Raw genomic sequence first — 19386 nt, 5'->3', positions numbered from 1 at the left:
TTGAGCGGGGAGTCAAGGAGGCCATTTACGTGAACAGAGAAAGACCATCTCTGAATTGAGGGGCCTAACGGTACATCTTTTACCACCGTATAATGCTATAATTGCAGCCATTCCCCAACTCTCTGTGAATGGTAACCATGGCCATTGATCAGTGGGCTTTAATCAGTGGTTGTTGATCAATGGTCATGAGAATTTGCATAATAATGATGAAGGAACTGACCTCACAGCCCATTGTTCCTTCAGTGGGCTGGTTTCAGTCATTATGCAGATGTACTGTTTATAACATAGGTGTCAAACTCTGGCCCGCAGCCTAATTACGTTTGGCCCGCGAAGCCATACCAAATTACTACTAGAGCTGGCCCACTGGTATTATACAGCTAATATATATATATTGTTTAGTATTAAGCTTTGCTTGTTCCATATTCAGTTTTCCAGCAAAACTTATTTGAGTCCATAAGAAAAGATTCATTCTTATATCTGGAGGAAGATTTTTTTTTTCAATAAATATTAATGTTAGCCCGTGACTTTGTTCCAGTTTTGAATTTTGGCCCACTGTGTATTTGAGTTTGACACCCCTGCCATAAGTCATTGTTGATTTTGTCTTCTAAAATGATGTTTAGAAGAGGACCTGAAAATGGCCAACGTTTGTTTGTAAGCTTAATTAAACAGATGTTGGCCTTGGATGCAAACCAGCGGATAACACCCTCTCAGGTTCTCCGGCATCCCTTTTTCAACCCTGGCCTCTCCAACAGGTTCCCAAGTATCAACACTGAAAAACCATACAGAGTCAATCTCCAGCATGGCATCTTCCACCCTGGACAAAAGTGATAAAAACACAAACTGGGGTTGGAAAAGGATATTAACAGCAAATTACACTGGAAATATTAATTAAGCTGCTCCAATAATTATCACTTTGGCTTTTTTTTTTTTTTTTTTTAATTTTCACTCCCCCCACCCTAACCAGTCGCGGCAGATGACTGTCCCTTCCTGAGGCTGGTTCTGTCGAAGGTTTCTTCCTTTTTAAAGGGAGTTTTTCCTTCCCACTGTCGCTAAATGCTTGCTCATAGGGAATCTTCTGATTGCTGGGGTGGCCAAAACTCTAGGGGAAGTAGCAATTCTTGTGAAAATTAAAAAAAAAAAAAAAGCCTACCAATATTCAAAGCAGAGCAGCGGACACCTTACCATCACATCAGTCCTTTAATCCAACCTAAAACACCATGTTTACAGAAATAAATTCCATACAAATTGGAAATAAATTGTTGTTTTTGATTGTTTATAAATATATAGTGCTACCCTTCAGCCTCCTAGTAGACATACCTGTGTTATCCCCAACTCTTTGTGAATGGTAACCATGGCCATTGATCAGTGGGCTTTAATCAGTGGTTGTTGATCAATGGTCATGAGAATTTGCATAATAATGATGAAGGAACTGACCTCACAGCCCATTGTTCCTTCAGTGGGCTGGTTTCAGTCATTATGCAGATGTACTGTTTATAACATAGGTGTCAAACTCTGCCAAATTTGGCCCGCAGCCTAATTACATTTGGCCCGCGAAGCCATACCAAATTACTATTAGAGCTGGCCTACCGGTATTATACAGCTAATATATATATTGTTTAGTATTAAGCTTTGCTTGTTCCATATTCAGTTTTCCAGCAAAACTTATTTGAGTCCATAAGAAAAGATTCACTCTTAAATCTGGAGGAAGATTTTTTTTTTCAATAAATATTAATGTTAGCCCGCAACTTCGTTCCATTTTTGAATTTTGGCCCACTGTGTATTTGAGTTTGACACCCCTGGTTTATAAGATTGGGGAAATCTTCAGTTAGCTGAGACTGAAGAAGTCACTTGGATGAGTGATGAAAAGTTTCTCCCACATGGAGACACATGTGAATACATCGAAGAACAACTTGGGTTTAGTATCTTACCCAGCTCTTACAGTGAAAATGATTAAACCAATGGCATTAAGGCACCAGTCTTCTAATATATTAGTAACAATATGTAACTTTCACTTCTACAATTACTATTGATATTTCACACACACAAAATATACATCGATTAGCCTGTCTTGTGTGACATTTCATGCGGTCTTGGTGGGTGGGGGTTGCCTGCTAGCGTGGGGGCCCCAAGTAATTGCTTAGTCTGCTAATGCTGCTTGCTGGCTCTCAGTTATATGTTTTCATCCAAATCAAATTTACTTGAAAAAGTGCACAAAAGAAATGTGGTTCCAGGTATGATTAGCTAAAAAAGGTCTGACCAGATACGTGCATGGCATATAAACCAAACTATACACGGGACACATAGTGCAGAGTAAGGCACTCACATACTGTATTGCTATTAAACCTGTTCTTAGTTTAAATATCTGAGGATGATAAAGATGGGGACTGCTGTTGTTAAGTTTGAGAAGAGCACATTTCCTCTCAGACCTGCAGTAGAAGACACTCAGGTCAATAGGTCTTTGTTTGGATGCAGTGGGGGATGGTGTCCTGTAGTTTTCCAAAGTCTTGCAGGCCTCTCCATACCGATGGTCATAAGATGAGAGCCCCTTTACAGCATTTTATTCTTTCAAGGGTAGCTTCTTTTTGAAGCGGTTTGGTTTTCAGTTTAGTTTTTATTGTTAAAAATATTTGGATTTTGTTTAGTATTAGATGTATTTATTTATTAATAAGATTCTTGTTAGGGGAAATATTTAAGGAATTCTGAATAGGTATTACAATTGGAATACAAAAAGGTCTACTTGAAACTCACTTATGTAGACACACTAGTCGAAATAAATGTGTATGTATAACTATTACATGCATGGACGGGTGGGAACATTTGACCAATGAGTAAATCTAGAAACATTTCCTGTTGGTACACAATAATGTTGTATTTTTTTAACTTCAGTTAAATTATTAGTTAAAAACAGCTTTATATTTTGGTGTAAAGTTTAATCATTTTGGCACACAGATCTTCGATGTTATTTGCCACGTGGTCATACTTCGTCCAGGTTTTTGCACTGGTCAGCGCGTACGAAGCTTGGCTTCCAATACACACACATCAGGGGGTTAAATGTTCCATTTAACTTTTACCGCAGAGCTGGTCTGCGCGCCAAAAAATTTAAAGTTGGAGGGAAGATAATCGATTGGCTTTCTGGCTCCTCCTTTTTTACTTTTGACCCACTGACAGAAAGCAGTAACAGTAACAGCCAATCGACCGTGCGTCTTCCTTTTAGACTCCATCGTGATTGTTTACAAACCAGGAGAGATCCACCAATAGTAATTAATTTTCTCTCACGACGTTTCTGTCAGGGCCAATCAGATAACAGCACTTTTATTCCAAAACCCAATGGCAGGTTAGGGCGGGACAAAGCGCGAGGTTTATATAGAGGCTGCGATTTCGTCTTCATCACTAGCAAACCAACGACTGCTGTGGTTCGATTCCGAAGAACTATTTAAATAACCAACGATGTCTGGAAGAGGTAAAACTGGAGCAAAGGCACGTGCCAAGGCTAAGACCCGCAGCTCTCGCGCCGGTCTGCAGTTCCCCGTCGGCCGTGTCCACCGTCTTCTCCGCAAGGGAAACTACGCAGAAAGAGTTGGCGCCGGGGCCCCAGTTTACCTGGCCGCGGTCCTGGAGTACCTCACCGCTGAGATCCTGGAGTTGGCCGGCAATGCTGCCAGAGACAACAAGAAGACTCGTATCATCCCTCGCCACCTCCAGCTAGCTGTACGCAACGACGAGGAGCTGAACAAACTCCTCGGTGGCGTGACCATCGCACAGGGAGGCGTCCTGCCCAACATCCAGGCCGTCCTGCTGCCCAAGAAGACCGGCCAGTCTGCACCGAGCTCCGGCAAAGCGGGAAAGAAGGCCTCCTCTCAGTCACAGGAGTATTAGCTTGCTAGCTAATAACTCTTAACACCCAACGGTCCTTTTAAGGGCCACCCACTCCTAATTGAAAGAGCAACTTTTCCTGATTATTGCTGTCTTGCATCCCCTTTCGCATGATTTTTATTTAATAAAAAGTCTGTTTTGTAAGCACTGATGTATTCTGCTGATTTCAGGCTAATCGATGCTACTTGCTAGTTTTGGAGACCTGCTAGCCTGGCCGGTTGAGCTGAATTTCAGACTGGTGGTCTCTAACCCCACTGATTATACCGTGAGCTCGAGAGTTGTAATATAACACTATTCATTTACCACAGGGCTTTGTTTCATGACCGGCGGTTAACAACAAACAAGGAAAACAAAAATGGCCTCCACTTATCAACATTTACTGTAGGTACATGGGCCAGAGCCTGAAACACCGGTTGCATTTCACCTTATTAGTAGCATGACTGAGCAGCTTTTGTGGTGACTGATTACAAATTACTTTTGGTTTGGCAGAAAGGGCTCTTTAGTATGCATTTGTGGCTGAAATAATGATCTGTGTAGGCATATTGTATTATATGTATTGCGTATTTCCATCTAAAGCATAACATGCTACAAATAACTCACCCTAATCTGAGTTTCAGCTCTCAAAAGTGTTCATATGCACAGAGCAGTTTTAAATTTGTATCCATTTTGAAGGGTTTCCTGCACCACAATGACCAACAGACCTAACAGCCTCAATCAATGACTATATTTTTGGAGTAATAAGTAATATCACTGTAAAGTGAAACGCACCCATTAGGAAGGGAAGATTATTTGCATACATGCTCTTTTTATCCTGCATTAGTGTTCCTTGGGTATATGCCTGAGAAATTGGAGCTCTAGTAACCCATTTCTAGAATTAAGGTGGGGTGTTTTACCATTTGTTTTGTATTTGCTTCCACCTTTATCTTTGCGTATGAGCGACCTGAATAATATGTTTGTTTGTTCAAAGTGTGGTTAAAGCTTGAAAAACATGCCAACGGCTCATTCTCCTTAAAGCTCCAGGTGTTTCCTCGTTACATGTGAAGAAACCGGCAGCTGCAGTTTACCAGCACAGTGACGTCTGACCCAGTATGCACAGCTCCTGTGCAGCAGCCGTACCACTGAGGAATAATTTGAGTAATATATTTCATTATTCCGAAGCACAGAATAATTAGATGTTAGGCAGTAAATTATCTCCACATAGATCAGGGGTGACAGACATGAGGCCCGGGGCCAGAACTGACCCAGCAGACTCCAGTCCGACTCACTGGACAGCTTTGGAAAATGTGAAGAAGGGTGAAAATTTAGTACTTTTAACTGTGTTTTCATACGTTTTACACTATCTACTATAGAAATTTCAGTTTTACAATCCACAGTTTAAAAAAAAAAAAAAAGACATTTTCTGTGGATTAACAACACTTTTTCTTTGGAACAAAAGTTGGCTTGCAGAATGAGTTTGACATCTTTGCCATAGATCATAAGCATTTATGAGCATTGATTGAAGATGTCTCAAATAGTGCATCACAACAAGACACCTGCTAACAGACAGTTGTTCATTCTGCTTTTCAAAGTGCTCAAAATACCTTTAATTCCCCATCAAGGAAAGAAAGCATTTGGCAGAAATTACACCAAACTTTCAGTCAGTGGAAACATGACATCTTGAGTGTAATTCCCAAATGCTGCCACCAGGGGTCACCATGTGATGTTTGAAAAAGTTCACAAAATGACTTGTGGCATAAACTGATTGTTGCCCATATGTGTTTTTATTTAACAACTATTGAAGACAGATCACTGTCTGTGCTGACAGATGTGCACCATAAGCCATTTCATAACACGGAGGAAAGAAAGGATTTCAACTGTTACATAAAATAGTACGACATCTGAAAAAACACAGCAAAGCACTATTTTAAAGTGTCATTAGTATATGCCCAGCTATAATACATAATTAATCCTTTTGTGGGATCCATAACTGATAAAATGATTGGTTGTTTTATATCAGAGGTGGGGATGGATTACGTATTTTCTCATTAAACCTCAGTCGTGTGCAGCTAAACTCACCCGTAACCTTTCCACAGGACATATTTCAGTCTGCTTTGAGTGCTTTATAGCGGCAAAAGCAGCATGACGCACCAAGTTTGAGCCGAGCCCAGGACAGGCTGAACCAATTACTCGGGCTTGACAACGTGTCCAACACCAACATCCAGGCTAAAAATTCCAGCTCAGAAGGAAAAACCCCGGTGTCCACTGGCTGTTATAACTATAATTTTCTGAGTTGACATTTTCACAGTCTCTAAATTTACTGGTGATGCTCTTTTCAGCTGTTTGTGGCAACAACAAAAAAAGATCTCTGGTAAAACAGTCATTTTGGTCGTTTCATGGAATTTGTTGGCTTTCCTTCTGCAAGTTTTGAAGTTTTGATTTTCATTATCCACAAAACACCTCGTATGTTAATTACAGTTTGGTGAAGCTGTGACTGGAACAAAAGCAAATATCTAGACTGAAAAGAAGGGTTTTTCCAAGTTCATGGGTAATCTTTGTTTATACAGCATCTGAAAAGTAATAGAGTTTAGATGTACTCAAGCTGCTGTGAAATAAACAACTATATTTGTCTGAACATGAGAAAATCTTGGTATAAGCAACAAATCTGTGAGAAACAAAGTTATACATGGACACAGAAGGACCTGCTTAATGAAGGGAAAGAGGAATGATGAGTGGGAAGAGAAAAAAAAAGAGGGCTGGAAAGAGGGGGGTTGGATCTGCTACAATGATGTTCAGACACACCGAAACATTCACTTTGAACGTTACTCAACAGCAGTGAAGATGCTCGAGAAAAGAACTGGAAGACTTTTCACATGAAAGCTTGGGAGGATGCCTTGTCTTGTGTTTTTAATCTTTGGACTGACTCATACTGCAGAAGAGGAGATGTTCCTTTCGAGCTTGGGTATGGGAAAACAAAAATATTTATTTGAGTGTTTGTATGTGTGTGTGGAAGACAGAAGGGCATCACCAGGGTTTTGCGGCAGGTTACGCATCTTTGCATTATCTTTAAAGGCAGGCTTTTGATTTAACTGGGAGGCATGAGCAGGTGAAAGTCATCTGACAGGGAGAAAAATAGGAGCCAAACCCAGGTGGCTCTGAATGGACACTTTAGTGTGTGTGTGTGTGTGTGTGTGTGAGAGAGAGAGAGGGAGAGAGTTCTCAGGCTGTCTTTGGTGAAATAACAGTATGGTGAGGTATTTCTCCGACATGCCAGTGAGGTGCAACTGTGCCTGAGTGAGTATAGCTTTCTTGCTATGAGGGAACTTTGCTTGTTTACATGTAAATAAGTATCTGATGAGTCCATACAGACATACTAAAAAAGCTGAAGAAGACAAGTGGACAGATGTCACGCGTGAAGACAGTCCATTGGTTTTGTGGGCAGCTCAAACTCTTTTGCGGTAATGTCTCTAATTTCCTGTTGTTCACTAGTTCGTTTGGCTTTGTGCCTTTTCTGAGCATCATTTGACTAATCACATGATTTGAGCTGGTACTGTTTTTTCTCAGTGTGACTGGATTTGTTTCAATTTAGCCAATCAGGAGGTTTGAATGGCATTCTTGTGTGTGTGCATTATTACTGTACAGCAGCAATGTTCTGATATTATTCCAAAAATGAGACCCGGTGTTTCCCATAACTCTACAAACAATTTGGGCTGCAGATGTTCTGTGATCGCTCCATGATCACCGCCTCCTTCTGGATAGTATTTCCTGTCCTGAGCTGAGCCTCGCCAACCCCTCAACATGTGGCATCAGAATAATTACAGGTTACATTTAGGTTAAGGTTTGTCTAAAAGGAAATGTTTTGTTTTGTCCTGTCAGTGTTAAGGGAAGGGGTAGGATTGATGCTTGGTCTGAGAGGAAGTAAAGAGTGAGACCCTCAATTTAAGGCAATGAAATCTGCGTTATGTGTAAGCTGCTTCTCATCAAGCTTCCTACACAGCCTGCATGAGTGTTGACTGCCTGAGCCCCCACTTGCATAATTGTTGCCATCTTCACTGTTTCCACCTGCAGCCTAATGTCATCCTGCAGAGACCTGCAGACATCTGTTTCACAGTGTGTAACTGCAGGGTTCACAAGCTGACTGATCCAAACCTCCTACCAGACAAGCAGTTCAGTATCTGTGGGAAATCACACACTCACAGCATAGCTTGTTTTGGACTTTTATTATTATCATCTCAGAGTGCTCACAGCCAGGCTGAGATATCACTGCAGACAGTTCAGAAAGACTGAAAAGTTCATCTTCAACTTGCTTTGCCTGCCTGGACTTTTGTGCATCTGCAAGCTACTTTGCAACCCACCTCCCCACCAACTCCACTTTACCTGCTTTGTCTGACTTCATTTATATACTTTCCTCTATGAGAATTACACTGTGGTACTGGGCAGCATGGTGGCACAGTGGTTAGCAATGTTTTTCCTCTGCCTTACATAGTTCAGTGACATGCTGTTAGTAAGGTTAGGTTAACTACTGATTGTCAATCGGCCATAGGTGTGAATGGTTGATTGTCTCACTTTCTTAGCCATGTGACATACCTGTGCAGGGTCAACCCCACCTGATGCACCATGGCAGCTGGGATAGGCTCCTGCAATCCCGAATTGGATAAGTGGAAGCAAATGGATGGATGGTCTTTAGTCTATGTTTTAATAATTATTACTATCGTCATGGCAACTGCAGAACTGAAGAAGCCTCTCAGATGAGAGGTGAAAGGTTTATTCTTTCCAAGCTCCTTAGATTATCTTCATGGTAGTGCTCCTTGATTAAAGTAATATATTGATATCCACTTGGGTACCTATCTATATAAGTAAGTAAGCAGCTATCTATTCTGTTAAAGAAAGATATGTGGAAACTCCTTGGCCCACTAGATAACTGCATTCACCATTTATCTTTCAGATGTTCCATTTCGTTAAATAATAAAGACTGCATTGTATTTAAAAATCACTTCCATCTGCTTGTTCACATGGATGAACAGCTATATGGGGATTTCCATTGTAATCACCATTTAAAGGTCATTTAGTAAACTTTACCCCCTCAGCTGTAGCCTCCACATGATCGCTGAGGACTCAAAACACAAACCTTATCTGCAGACCTCTGCAGTCTTCAGTCCATCGGGTTACTAAGCTGCCTCTGTTTGTTTGTTTTCATTCTCCTCAGTGAGTCATCATCCGTCTCACTTCCTCCCTCTACTCTCTGGCCGCCGACCATGGGAAAAGCCTTGAGAGATCAATAGTGGAGGCTTTCTCCCACTCTCTTCTACTCTCTCTGTGTTTGTCTGTAAGCCAAATAGTTCCTGTGGGATGTCTGAAAAGATGCTCACATGTGTTCGCTCACTTCCTGTGGACCTTTCATATCGCTCTGCTCCATCATTACACAGTGGAAGCATTGTAATCCACCGTCGTCCATTTAGTTAGCGTTATCATAAAGTGTTGTTCGACAGTTTTCCAGAGTGGAAACACTTCTTTTGGAGTTCGTTGCATCAGCGGTCCAGAGCTCAGAGCAGGAAGTCAGAGGACACAAGGTCTTTTCCATCACCGCCTCCTACACTTTATGTTATTTCCTGCATGGGTTAGACTGTTAACACCTGCTTAACCCATAGACACTTTTAAGGAGACAGCCCCGCCTTGTGTGATTGGGCGGTGCGGTCCATTTGAACTTTCATTTAATGGAAAGCTTGTTGAGAGCCTGAACATTTCAACCATTCTCTCAGCAGGATGTGAACTCTGTGCAGAGCTAATTCTGGAGTGTTCTGAAACTGCATGTTCGGGTGAAGTTATTTACTCATAATTGCCAAAAAAAGGAGAAGCAATCAATATGGAGGAATTGGGAGTATGTTTTGGAGGGCAGTGCCTGGTTCCCCTCTACTGTTTGTAACTGTAATCTGATGTAATTCTGCACCGGGATGGGCAGGAGAAGGGGTTGGGAGGAGGGAAATAGCAGAGGAACTCAGTGAGTGAATGAAAAAAGCAAGGAGCTAGACATACACAATAATGTGGACACTGCTCTATGTGCTAGCAACTGTCAGGCAAACCCATGGACCCAGCTTTTGTCTGGACTTAGCAAGAGTAAAGAGATGGTAAAAGCTGCCTGTCTGTCAGTGAAGTAAGTAAACACTTGGCTGTTTTCACCAGCACTGTTGTGCTAATATCTTCTCTTTGTAATATAACTCTATTTTATTTCATGTTTTTTATTGATCATTCCAGCTGTTAGATTTTCTGTGTATTCCTCTGATTTTTCATTGTTCACTCTAAACCAAAGTCATTTCTCTTTAAAAGTGGCAGCCCAGTCTGTGTGGCAGGCAAGTATCTATTTTCAGAAGCTTGTGGCAGCTCTGAAGGGCATAACTGCCTCCATAATGACAGGTTACTATGCGAGGGCCTGCATTCGCAAGCATTAAAACTGTTCCTCTGCCTGGGTGTGTACGTTAAATTACTGAGGCTTTTTGGAGCAGGAGCATATGTGTTTGTGTGTGTGAGTGTGTGAGTGAGGCAGACAGAGGCACATTAGCCTGCCCACTCTCCTGTCCTGTGTCTGACTGCGTGGCTCAAAGAGGCCCAGTGTTGACAGGCAGTGGGGCTGACAGCAGAGGCGCGAGGGGTCCTGTGTCAGTGACGAATAGAGGGGATGGTCTGTTCTTCGTGTCACTGGGTCCTCTGAGATTCGCACACTGGACGCGATTGTCAGACGTATGCGGTTTCACCCAGCAGCCTTGCCTGGAGTGACATCAGACGCAGACTGAACGCCCTGTTGTGTAAAAACGCCGTGAGCTAAACTTGGAGCACGCTGGATATTTAAATCTTTTTTAATTAATCAGTGATGACAACATAGGCCGACAAAGAGCTCAGGCCCTTAAAAAAGTGTCTGTGGGAATGACGTGTCTTCTGTGCACTATAACAAACACCGCAAGACATGTCACAGAGTTTAAACCGAATCATTCAAGCACAGTGGCACTGGCGGCGTTGAGCTCTACTTTGAAATGTAAAACCAAGAGTCAAGCACGACACACAGCAGCTTTTCATCCTCGGGTAGACACAACAGACATTAGATAGTAAGGTAGTTGCGTCTACTCTAGTTTTGCTTAGATGCCCAGATGGCAAAACAAGTGATAGTGAAAGATGCGGATGGGAGCTTTTAGTGGAAATATGAATGAGTCATCCGGGCTGCCTATGTGTTTGTGCGTGTTTGTTTGAGCCATGTCTAGTCCTCATGGCTTGTTGTAGCTCTCCTGTCTGACTGGAGGAAGACGAGCAGACAGCCGGCTCTAATCTGCAACATGTTTCTGCAGACAGTTTGGACTGTTTGTTTGTAAGATCACGGTGACTCACCACAGCCAGACGAAGCAGTCATCTGACCCCTGATGAGTAAAGCACCTGCAGAGCCAGCTCAAACCTTCTGCTATATATCCAAAGCACATTTCACATAAAATCTGTGGTTGCTATTGTTGTGTTTGTTGCTCTCATTCTCGAACGTTTTTTTGTTTTTTTTAAAGGCTGAGGCATAAATCAATAGCAGCTTTCTTGATGGATTGCTCTGTGTTTAGTTCTGAAGAAACAATTACTCTGTACAACGGTTTGGTCACATGGGCTTATAACTGGGACAGAAGAGCTTCTATGGAAAGCACTGTTCTCATTGTAGTACAACTGTAGTAGCAGTATTCCCAGTGCTCCCATTCATGCCCTGCCACTCTGTCTCTGCGCTTCAGGACCTTCATGAGTCGGATAACTCTGCCAGTCCAGCCGACATGGACCGCATGAGCAGGAATAAAGTGGAGCATGGGCGACAAACGCACCAGGTCTTACAGGTGAGGCATTTCTTCCTGCGGTGCCACTGACTATTTATAGCAGACACAAGTTAAGATAAATTGTAACTTGTTTTACTAGCAGCATCTGTTGTAAGTCAGCTTTATTCAGCATTACTGAGAGGTTTACGCGTTTAAAAGCAGGAGCATAGCAGTAATATCAGCTTCACATCCATTAGTGCAAGCTTTCAGAGCAAGCATATCTGGTTTTATAGCACAAGACTATAAGTGTAGTAATGTAAGTGTGCTTTTGCTCTAACTTTTCTGACTTTCTTTCTACAACTCTTTATTTTTAACTCTTTATTTTTTAACAAATACGTCTGACTTTGCCAAATAAAATCAGTCATTATCCTATTAAAATGATCCCAGTGTTTCCCAGCTGCAGACAGACATCTGGGTTGTGCACGGATTTATTTCCAGCATCACAAAATGTAGCTGACTATTGAACTAATGCCATGTACAACACATAAGAATTTGTCCATCTGTAAATCTTATTCATGGGAGAGAAAAAAAGCCACATTACTGGGTGAGGCCTGTAGTGCAATCCAACTCAGGCTTAATTACATGCTATATGTTATGTTGTGACACGCTGTTTACTTCATGCATACAGATCCAAATATTACCCACTACTATTGTCTTAAACAGATCCTTATGCTGTGTAAAAATAACTCTGATGATGTTTTATTATTTTAACAGAGCACTCCGCTCGACTTGATTGAAACAGGCAAATCCCTCAAAGTCCAGGCAGAGCGCCCCCACCTGGTCAGCCTGGGAAGTGGACGCCTGAGCACAGCCATCACTTTACTACCACTGCTGGAAGGTCACAACCCTTATGTGTGTGTGTGTGGTTTTGAGAATATATCTGTGTGTTTGGTTGACAGTTAGGGTCTCAACTGGAGAATTATAATCATAAGTGGAGTCTACTGTATTTTACTGACACTTCCTTAAGTGGAATTGCCAAATGTGAGGCAATTGTTCTTTAATAAGTAAGCAGCACAGAATGTCAAGAGTAATGAAGTGACAGTGACTGATGACACACTAACTTCTGAGCGTGTTGTTGTTACTTGTACTGAGGCACACTTACAAATGCTGCCTGTGATTTCCTTGCACCATTTGTCTCTGTCTTCCCCCGAGCCTTAACATTTCACAGGAGAGAGAGAAGAGGCTGTGGCACCCCAGAGAAAAGAGGGGATTTGTGTGTGTGTATGTGTGCTCCATTTCCTCTGTGCTAAAATATAAATATAGTATGTGTTTGTGTCAGGCTATATTTACTGTACCTACAGACAAAATGTAACTGATAACCTAAGAACAACACACCAGGGTCAGCAGATGGGTGTATTAATTTCCACTGATGAGATCCCTGTTATCTGTCAGGCTAAACACACCTCCTGAGACCTACACCTGTTATTTAACATGAGTTCATAAGCTGGTTCCATTTGTGACTCAACTCACATCATCACTGGCTTTGAACTGCAGGTCTAAGAATGTTTTACTAATGTATTTCGAACCACATGACTCTCCAAAATTATTGACAGATGTTTTTCTTTCTTGTTGCAGGGAAAACCACGCTGGGCAGTGAGGGGACAGATATCCCCCTGCAGGGCCCCGGCATCGCAGCTAAGCATTGCTACATTGAAAACCAGGGAGGCAACATCACCTTGTACCCATGTGGAAACCAGTGCTCAGCAGATGGCGTTCGCCTCACCAAACCTTATCGGCTTACTCAAGGTAGCACCGTCACAGGCTTAAGTAACTAAAATAACTGCTCTTTACCCTGTTTACCAGTTTTACCAAAATACAAAATATAAACCTGATGGTGACAGACTGAGTAGGGCAAACAGTTGCTTTTGCAGAGCCGCAATAGAAAATAAAATGTTGAGTATCCGAATGTCTAAATTAAGGCTACGTTGATAAAAACACTGCCAGGCGTCATGATGACAAAACAATTCCAAGCCCTTCCGGTAACATGCATAGTTGCTATAAAAAAAAAAAGACATTACAGTCCCACCCCCCTCAGTCCCCTCTCTATAAGATCCAAGCCAGCAGCTATACCAAAATGTCATTTGAAGCCGGTATGTGTGGAGGCAGCAGCTGCTGAACAAGAATACTTCAGGCTTTGCTTCATTCAAAGGACAACTGAAAAAGACCAGTACTCGTAAATGGAGGAAATGGCTTTGTTTATACATCATAAGGAACAACGATGCGGGTCTATGGACTCTAAAGGATCAGCTACATGTTAAACTTCGTGTGGAATATCAGTACAAAACTTCAGGAGTATCAGGGATTCTTGAAAGACTCCAGAAATGCAAGCTACTGATGAGGAGCTGATTTCACTTACCGGTTAATTACATGTAAGTTGAACTAGTCAGCTCATGTTAGTTAACAAGTCAAAACTTTGTTTAGGAGGTTCAAACTCGGCATTTCATCATCAAAAAAGAAAGAAATCTTTATTTTACCACCTCATCTGGTGGTTTGCAATCACACCTCACTCACCTTCCAGTGCACCGATTACTGACAAAGGAAAGCATGAATTGGTCTGCATACTGTAGGACACATGCAGTGGTCTGTAAAAAGTATAAAGTTGTAAGATCTAAATTAAATTATAATGTTTGGAAAAAATACATAGATTAACAACAGTCCAGTTTTATTGCTGTAGATTTATTGTGATATGAATGATGTTGACAGCAAATAAAGTTTTGTATGTCCATGGCCGCCTCCCCTGGCAGGGTGCATGCTGTGCTTCGGTCAGTCGGCCTTTTTCCGTTTCAACCATCCCGAAGAGGCTCAGAGGATGAAGAGCATGCTACCAGAGGGGACCCGCGGGCTGAGCGCCACAAAAACTCCATCTGGTAAAGATCCCATTTTAATGATTATTAAATGCAAACACCATTCCAACATTTCCTGTGTTCCTAATATAATCTTGTTGCAACAACTGTGTGTACGAGGGTTGCACAGTTTGCTCAGCAGCTATTCTGGGCAGAGCAAATGCTTTGGGCACACAAACCACTTTGGAGTCATAGTTTCCTGCTGTAAAAGTCAATCAGTTCCTGTTAAAGTTGAATAGGTGCCTTACAATTTGACACTGTTTAGTTTAAAGTGATTAAGAGGCCGGATGTCTGGGTAGAATGACATTCAGACATCAAACTTTAGGTGGTTGCCTTTTTAAAATACCCACAGATCAAGGCTTAGATCCTTGTTAGTGAGATTTTAAGCAGTAAACAAAATCTGACTGAGATACTTGTTGCAAAAGCGAAAAAGTCAAACATTTTCAGCCCTGCTAGTCTTGACGTTTGACTGAAATATTATTATCTTTGACAGGATGCAGAAATAGCTTGTTCAGAGCTAATTATCTGTGGCCTACATTGTGATCTACTCCACTTAAATCTGTGATTCTCGCTCAGTGTGTGACCTCGTTGCACAAAAAGATTGCTGTAATCTTTTCTTGCTTTTAATATGTCAGCTGTTACACTTACATTTGTGTTATGTTATACTACTCTGGCCCACCGCCTACTGTAACTGCTGCCCTGTGCTCTAGGTGATATTTAGAATCTATTCTCCTCTGACCTTACTGCTCTGGCTGTCAGTGCCTGAACAGTAAGAGCCGCCACACCCTGCCCACTGTGTTCACTCTTTCCTGACCAAACCCTGATTTCATCTGCTCTGAATGAGGTACATGGCTGTCGATGTATATTTAGCTGCTTTGGATCCCTTTAGGATTGCAGCACAGCTAAGGAGCATCCCGACCACTGGTTCATACAGGAACCTATGGGCTCCAAGACATTTATCACTATTAAGCCACTATGTATGAATGTGCGTGTGCAACAACATGCGCAGGCGGGGTGTGTTTTTCCTTGTGTGGACTGACCCTCTGTGTCCTGGAGCCGTCCTGAGGCATGGTGGAGGTCAAAAGGACAAAGATGTCACACTGAGTGTTTATGTGTTTGCTCAACTGTCTTCTCCCTTTATTCAGCAGGAATGCTCATGCACAAGTGTTTCTGTCTTCCTCCTGCAGACCCCCATAAGGCTCTGAATGGGAACCATGACTCCAAAATTAACAGTATGGCAAAAACCTTGCAGGACTCTTTGGTGCTCAAGACTTCATCATCACCGGGGATTGGTAAACATCCCGTTCCCCCAGACATGCTCAATGGAACTAGCAACTCCAAAATAGATGTCTCAATTTATGAGAACAGCAGCAGCTTCCTGGGCCATAACCTTGACAGCAAAACACCTGCCCGGTTACCTCATACCAATCACACCCCTGTCCCGCATCCACGGCCCTCACTCTCTGTGGCTGCAAGTGGTACCAGTGGAAGTCAAAAGGCCCAGGAGAGTCCAAAGCCTCTGAGGAACGCAAGGGCAGAGGCAACATCATGCCCCACACAACATATCAGGGGGTCAGGACAGAGCGCAGAAAACTTAAGCCAAAGCCACAAACCATCATCCATCAAGTTTTACCCAAAGACTCCGTCAAGCCCTCAATTAAGGGGTTCCACCCTACAGAAGAGATCCCAGAGCCCCTTGCGAGAGCAGGTTCAGTCTCTTTCCCATGTAGACATATCTCAAAGGGTCATTACTCCAGACTCGTCTGGGTCCACCGCCCTGAGGGTGCCCGGCAGAGGGACCTCAGGATCGCAGGGTTCGGCTCTGCCCCTTCCCTCACAGGGCTTCAATGCTAACCCCATCCTAGAGAGCCCCCAGGGCAACCGCAAACTCACGACTCCTTCAAAAGCAGAAGTCATGCGGGCACTGTATGCCCAGAGTCCATCACCACTCGCTGGGCTGGAGAAGGAGCAGGGAAGCAGGCAGTCAAGGCCTGCGCCAGGAAATGCCATGGTCTCAAGCTTAGGCTCTGCATCTGGTTTGTCTCCTGTCGCTAGCCCTCATAGCGTAAGAAAGACTTCTTTTCCGACTGCCAAGGGATCATCCGGCAAGGACCCAAATCTTCCAAAACCATACACTCGGGAACGTAAAAACAGCATCTCTGAGATCAGCGACAATGAGGACGAGCTGCTTGAATACCATCGCTGGCAGAGAGAGGAGAGGCTGCGTGAGCAGGAAATGGAGAAACTGGTAAGTGAACATCAATACTGGTTTGCAGTTGTGGAAACAAGTATAAGTGCAGTGTTCAATCTCTTTTTAGCAGTGTTTGAATCTTGTTTGATTGTAGAAAGGAAATAAACGTATTTGGTTTATTTTCCACGCTATGAACAGAGATCTTTAGCTTCATACACAGCAATAAAAACAACACAGGACTATGAATGAAGACTAAGACTACAGGGATAACAAAGTGTATGACTATAAAGGGCATAAACACAGTTAAGTAGAAGAGGCACTGCTGGCATAGCAGACTCCATGTCTGCTTTCATGTCTTCTCTAAATCCTGTTGCATACTTCCAGCAGCTCATCTCCTCTGAGCATTACTGGAATGGTCAGCCCATGTGGCCCGAATGACACGGAGTGAACATTCTTCCAGAAGTGTTGGGGTCCAGAGCGGAGGGTCGGGCTGGTTATTTACCAAGAGAATGAGCTGCTTTTACTTTCAAAGCTATCTGCGCTCGACTCAAGGCTCTTTCCTATTTGTACCCACACTCGATCACAGATCGTATACTTGTAATCCATCTTCAGTCTACTCCTCACACACACCACCCCCTACCCAACCCCCATACATCAGCCCCACCTCATCCTGCCGGCTTAGTGACAGCTGAAGCGCCCACCTCAGCGGCTGGTCGCTGCCTGGCCTTCATGTCCGCACTCTATTTAAGGACCCAAAGGGTTTCTGGTAACAAATAAAATAGTTACTACTTGAGCGACTCTAGAATTGTGTTGAGTCACCTGCAGTGTCATGTGTAGACAACGTTGCCTACTACCCAAGGAGTTAAAGAACAGATATTTCTTGAACTAAGCGTGTGCTGGTTAGTTTTTTTCCCTTGTGATCTATATTTGAATTTATTTCTTTATAAGCCTGTCTTGTCTGGCAGCTCTTGGAATCAAAATTGGGATCTGAATTCACTATTGTGTCAAATATATTTGCTTTTCCAAAATGAGCACTATATACTCTCTTTAGGCTCCTCTTGTTCATTTTTGTTATTGTTCTTAAGTGCAAGTGTAATATGGCAATGCCGGGCTTGACAGGCATGAAGAAAGAGTAAGAAAAGGGCCAAGAAAGCAGGTGAAAAGACAGAAATAAGAGGACTTTACATAAGTGGAAAATCTATATCTATGTGTATATATATTTTAATTTAATTCCAGTATTTGACTTTAGTTTTTCACAAGCTAAAAGCAGTATCATTTGCTGTTTTGTCAAACACCTTCCTATGCAGAAGCTTTATGAAACTTTACTGAGTAATAGCACACATATAGAAATCATATGTTCTGACTCGACCAACCACTTTGTGACCATTTTAATAGGCAACTGTAATATTAACTAATTATTGTAAAGTCAGATAATAATTATGTAGAGGTTTGGCTCATTAGCTTATTTGCATGAAGGCCAGTGTGGGATAGCCGGACTCTGATCAGAGGTTAAAAAGATTTTTTTGGCTTAATTTGGCAGAAAGGTTGGAAAAGTGCCTTAAGTGTAAACCTGGCTCCTACTAAGAATGAAAAGTTAAATTATGAGCTTTAGCAGTTTCTAGAAGTTTTTTTATTTTTCTTTTTACATTAATTTTCCGGGGGCTTTGATCTGTGTTGCCATGTGGTGTTTAGCAATCTCGCTTCAAAGCCAGTCCTGGGCTCAGACCTGCCTGTTATTTTTCTCTCGTTTCCCTCAGTATCTGTAACTGCATGGGTTTTGTCCACGTGCCCTGGTTTATTGTCTGTTAGGTAGATTTATAACTTGTTTAAGCAAGAATGGTTGTCTGTCTTTGTGTGTCAGCCCTGTGATAATCCAGCTCTCTCCCAGTGTCAGCTGGAGCAGTGATTCTCTCCTGCCCTCTCGTTTTTACCACACAGTCTTGGTTCTTTAGTAGAATGGCGCTAACAAACCCCACTGGCATGTAGAGAAACATTTTCAGGGCCTTTAATACGTTCTTGTTTTTTAGCATCATAATCTTGTATTAAACCCTAAAACACACAAATTGCAGACCTGCTGGGACAGACAAAAGGAGGATATCCTCTCAGTAAAATACATTCCTATATTTGGCAAGCCACACTCTTGGCACAGTTGGCACAGATGCAGAACCCACCTATAGTTATAATATTGCCTGCACTTTAAAACCCTATTCTGCAGGTTATCTCTCAGGAAAAGCAAAGGGCATTGTCAGAGAGGAAGTAATGCAATAGAGAATTTAATTTTAGCACCACTTCCACTGAGAAGTAGCCACAGGGTATTTTTGAGAGAGAGCTGGAGTTAATTGAGAAAGTTTCCTTTATAAGACATGAAATTCATGCATTTGCTTCGTTGGTTATAGTAACAACTCATACAGTCACGTGGAACAGAAAAGTACACACTCGTTCAATATGAAATCCATCGTTCTACAGTGAGGAAGATTATTCACTAGTGTAAACGTTCAAGACACTTGCCAATCCTCCCAGGAGTGGAGATCATTGCAAAAATTACCTCATGGACAATTATTGGACAAAATATTATAAAATATTACAATTATAAAAAACAACCAACAAGCATGGCTTCTGACAGTGGCCCTCATTTACTAATATGTGTGTGGAAATGTTGTTATAAAGTGCATAT

The 19386-nt window shown here is 42.3% G+C and overlaps 2 protein-coding genes across 14 annotated transcripts in view; both read left to right on the top strand.

The window, feature by feature from the left end:
• Window positions 1–3366: 3366 nt before the first annotated feature.
• On the top strand, window positions 3367–4020 carry h2ax (H2A.X variant histone). Its single transcript, XM_026182788.1, has one exon. It carries the CDS (start codon window positions 3448–3450, stop codon window positions 3874–3876), a length of 429 nt encoding a protein of 142 aa, XP_026038573.1. The 5' UTR covers window positions 3367–3447; the 3' UTR covers window positions 3877–4020.
• A 2572-nt stretch (window positions 4021–6592) lies between these two features.
• Window positions 6593–19386, top strand: part of phldb1a (pleckstrin homology-like domain, family B, member 1a) — a 29582-nt gene continuing 16788 nt past the window's right edge. For 7 of the 13 annotated variants that reach the window (XM_026181622.1, XM_026181628.1, XM_026181626.1 and 4 more), the window contains exons 1-5: window positions 11421–11699; window positions 12393–12516; window positions 13254–13424; window positions 14423–14545; window positions 15709–16769. In XM_026181622.1, coding sequence (XP_026037407.1) covers window positions 11571–11699; window positions 12393–12516; window positions 13254–13424; window positions 14423–14545; window positions 15709–16769 — 1608 coding nt within the window. In that variant the 5' untranslated portion in view covers window positions 11421–11570. Of the gene's footprint in view, window positions 6812–7071; window positions 7144–9637; window positions 10001–11420; window positions 11700–12392; window positions 12531–12780; window positions 12900–13253; window positions 13425–13454; window positions 14048–14422; window positions 14546–15708; window positions 16770–19386 lie in introns of those variants that run through there. The other 6 variants (XM_026181619.1, XM_026181620.1, XM_026181618.1 and 3 more) reach the window with 6 other exon arrangements.

The sequence above is a fragment of the Astatotilapia calliptera genome, chromosome 10 (assembly GCF_900246225.1).
Source record: "Astatotilapia calliptera chromosome 10, fAstCal1.2, whole genome shotgun sequence".
Classification (NCBI taxonomy): Eukaryota; Metazoa; Chordata; class Actinopteri; order Cichliformes; family Cichlidae; genus Astatotilapia; species Astatotilapia calliptera.
Note: the sequence above shows the minus strand (reverse complement) of the source record. Positions and strands in the feature narration are given on the sequence as shown.

Excerpts from the sequence above, each read along its gene's own strand:
- h2ax (XM_026182788.1), top strand. The coding sequence starts at position 3,448 with ATGTCTGGAAGAGGTAAAACTGGAGCAAAGGCACGTGCCAAGGCTAAG.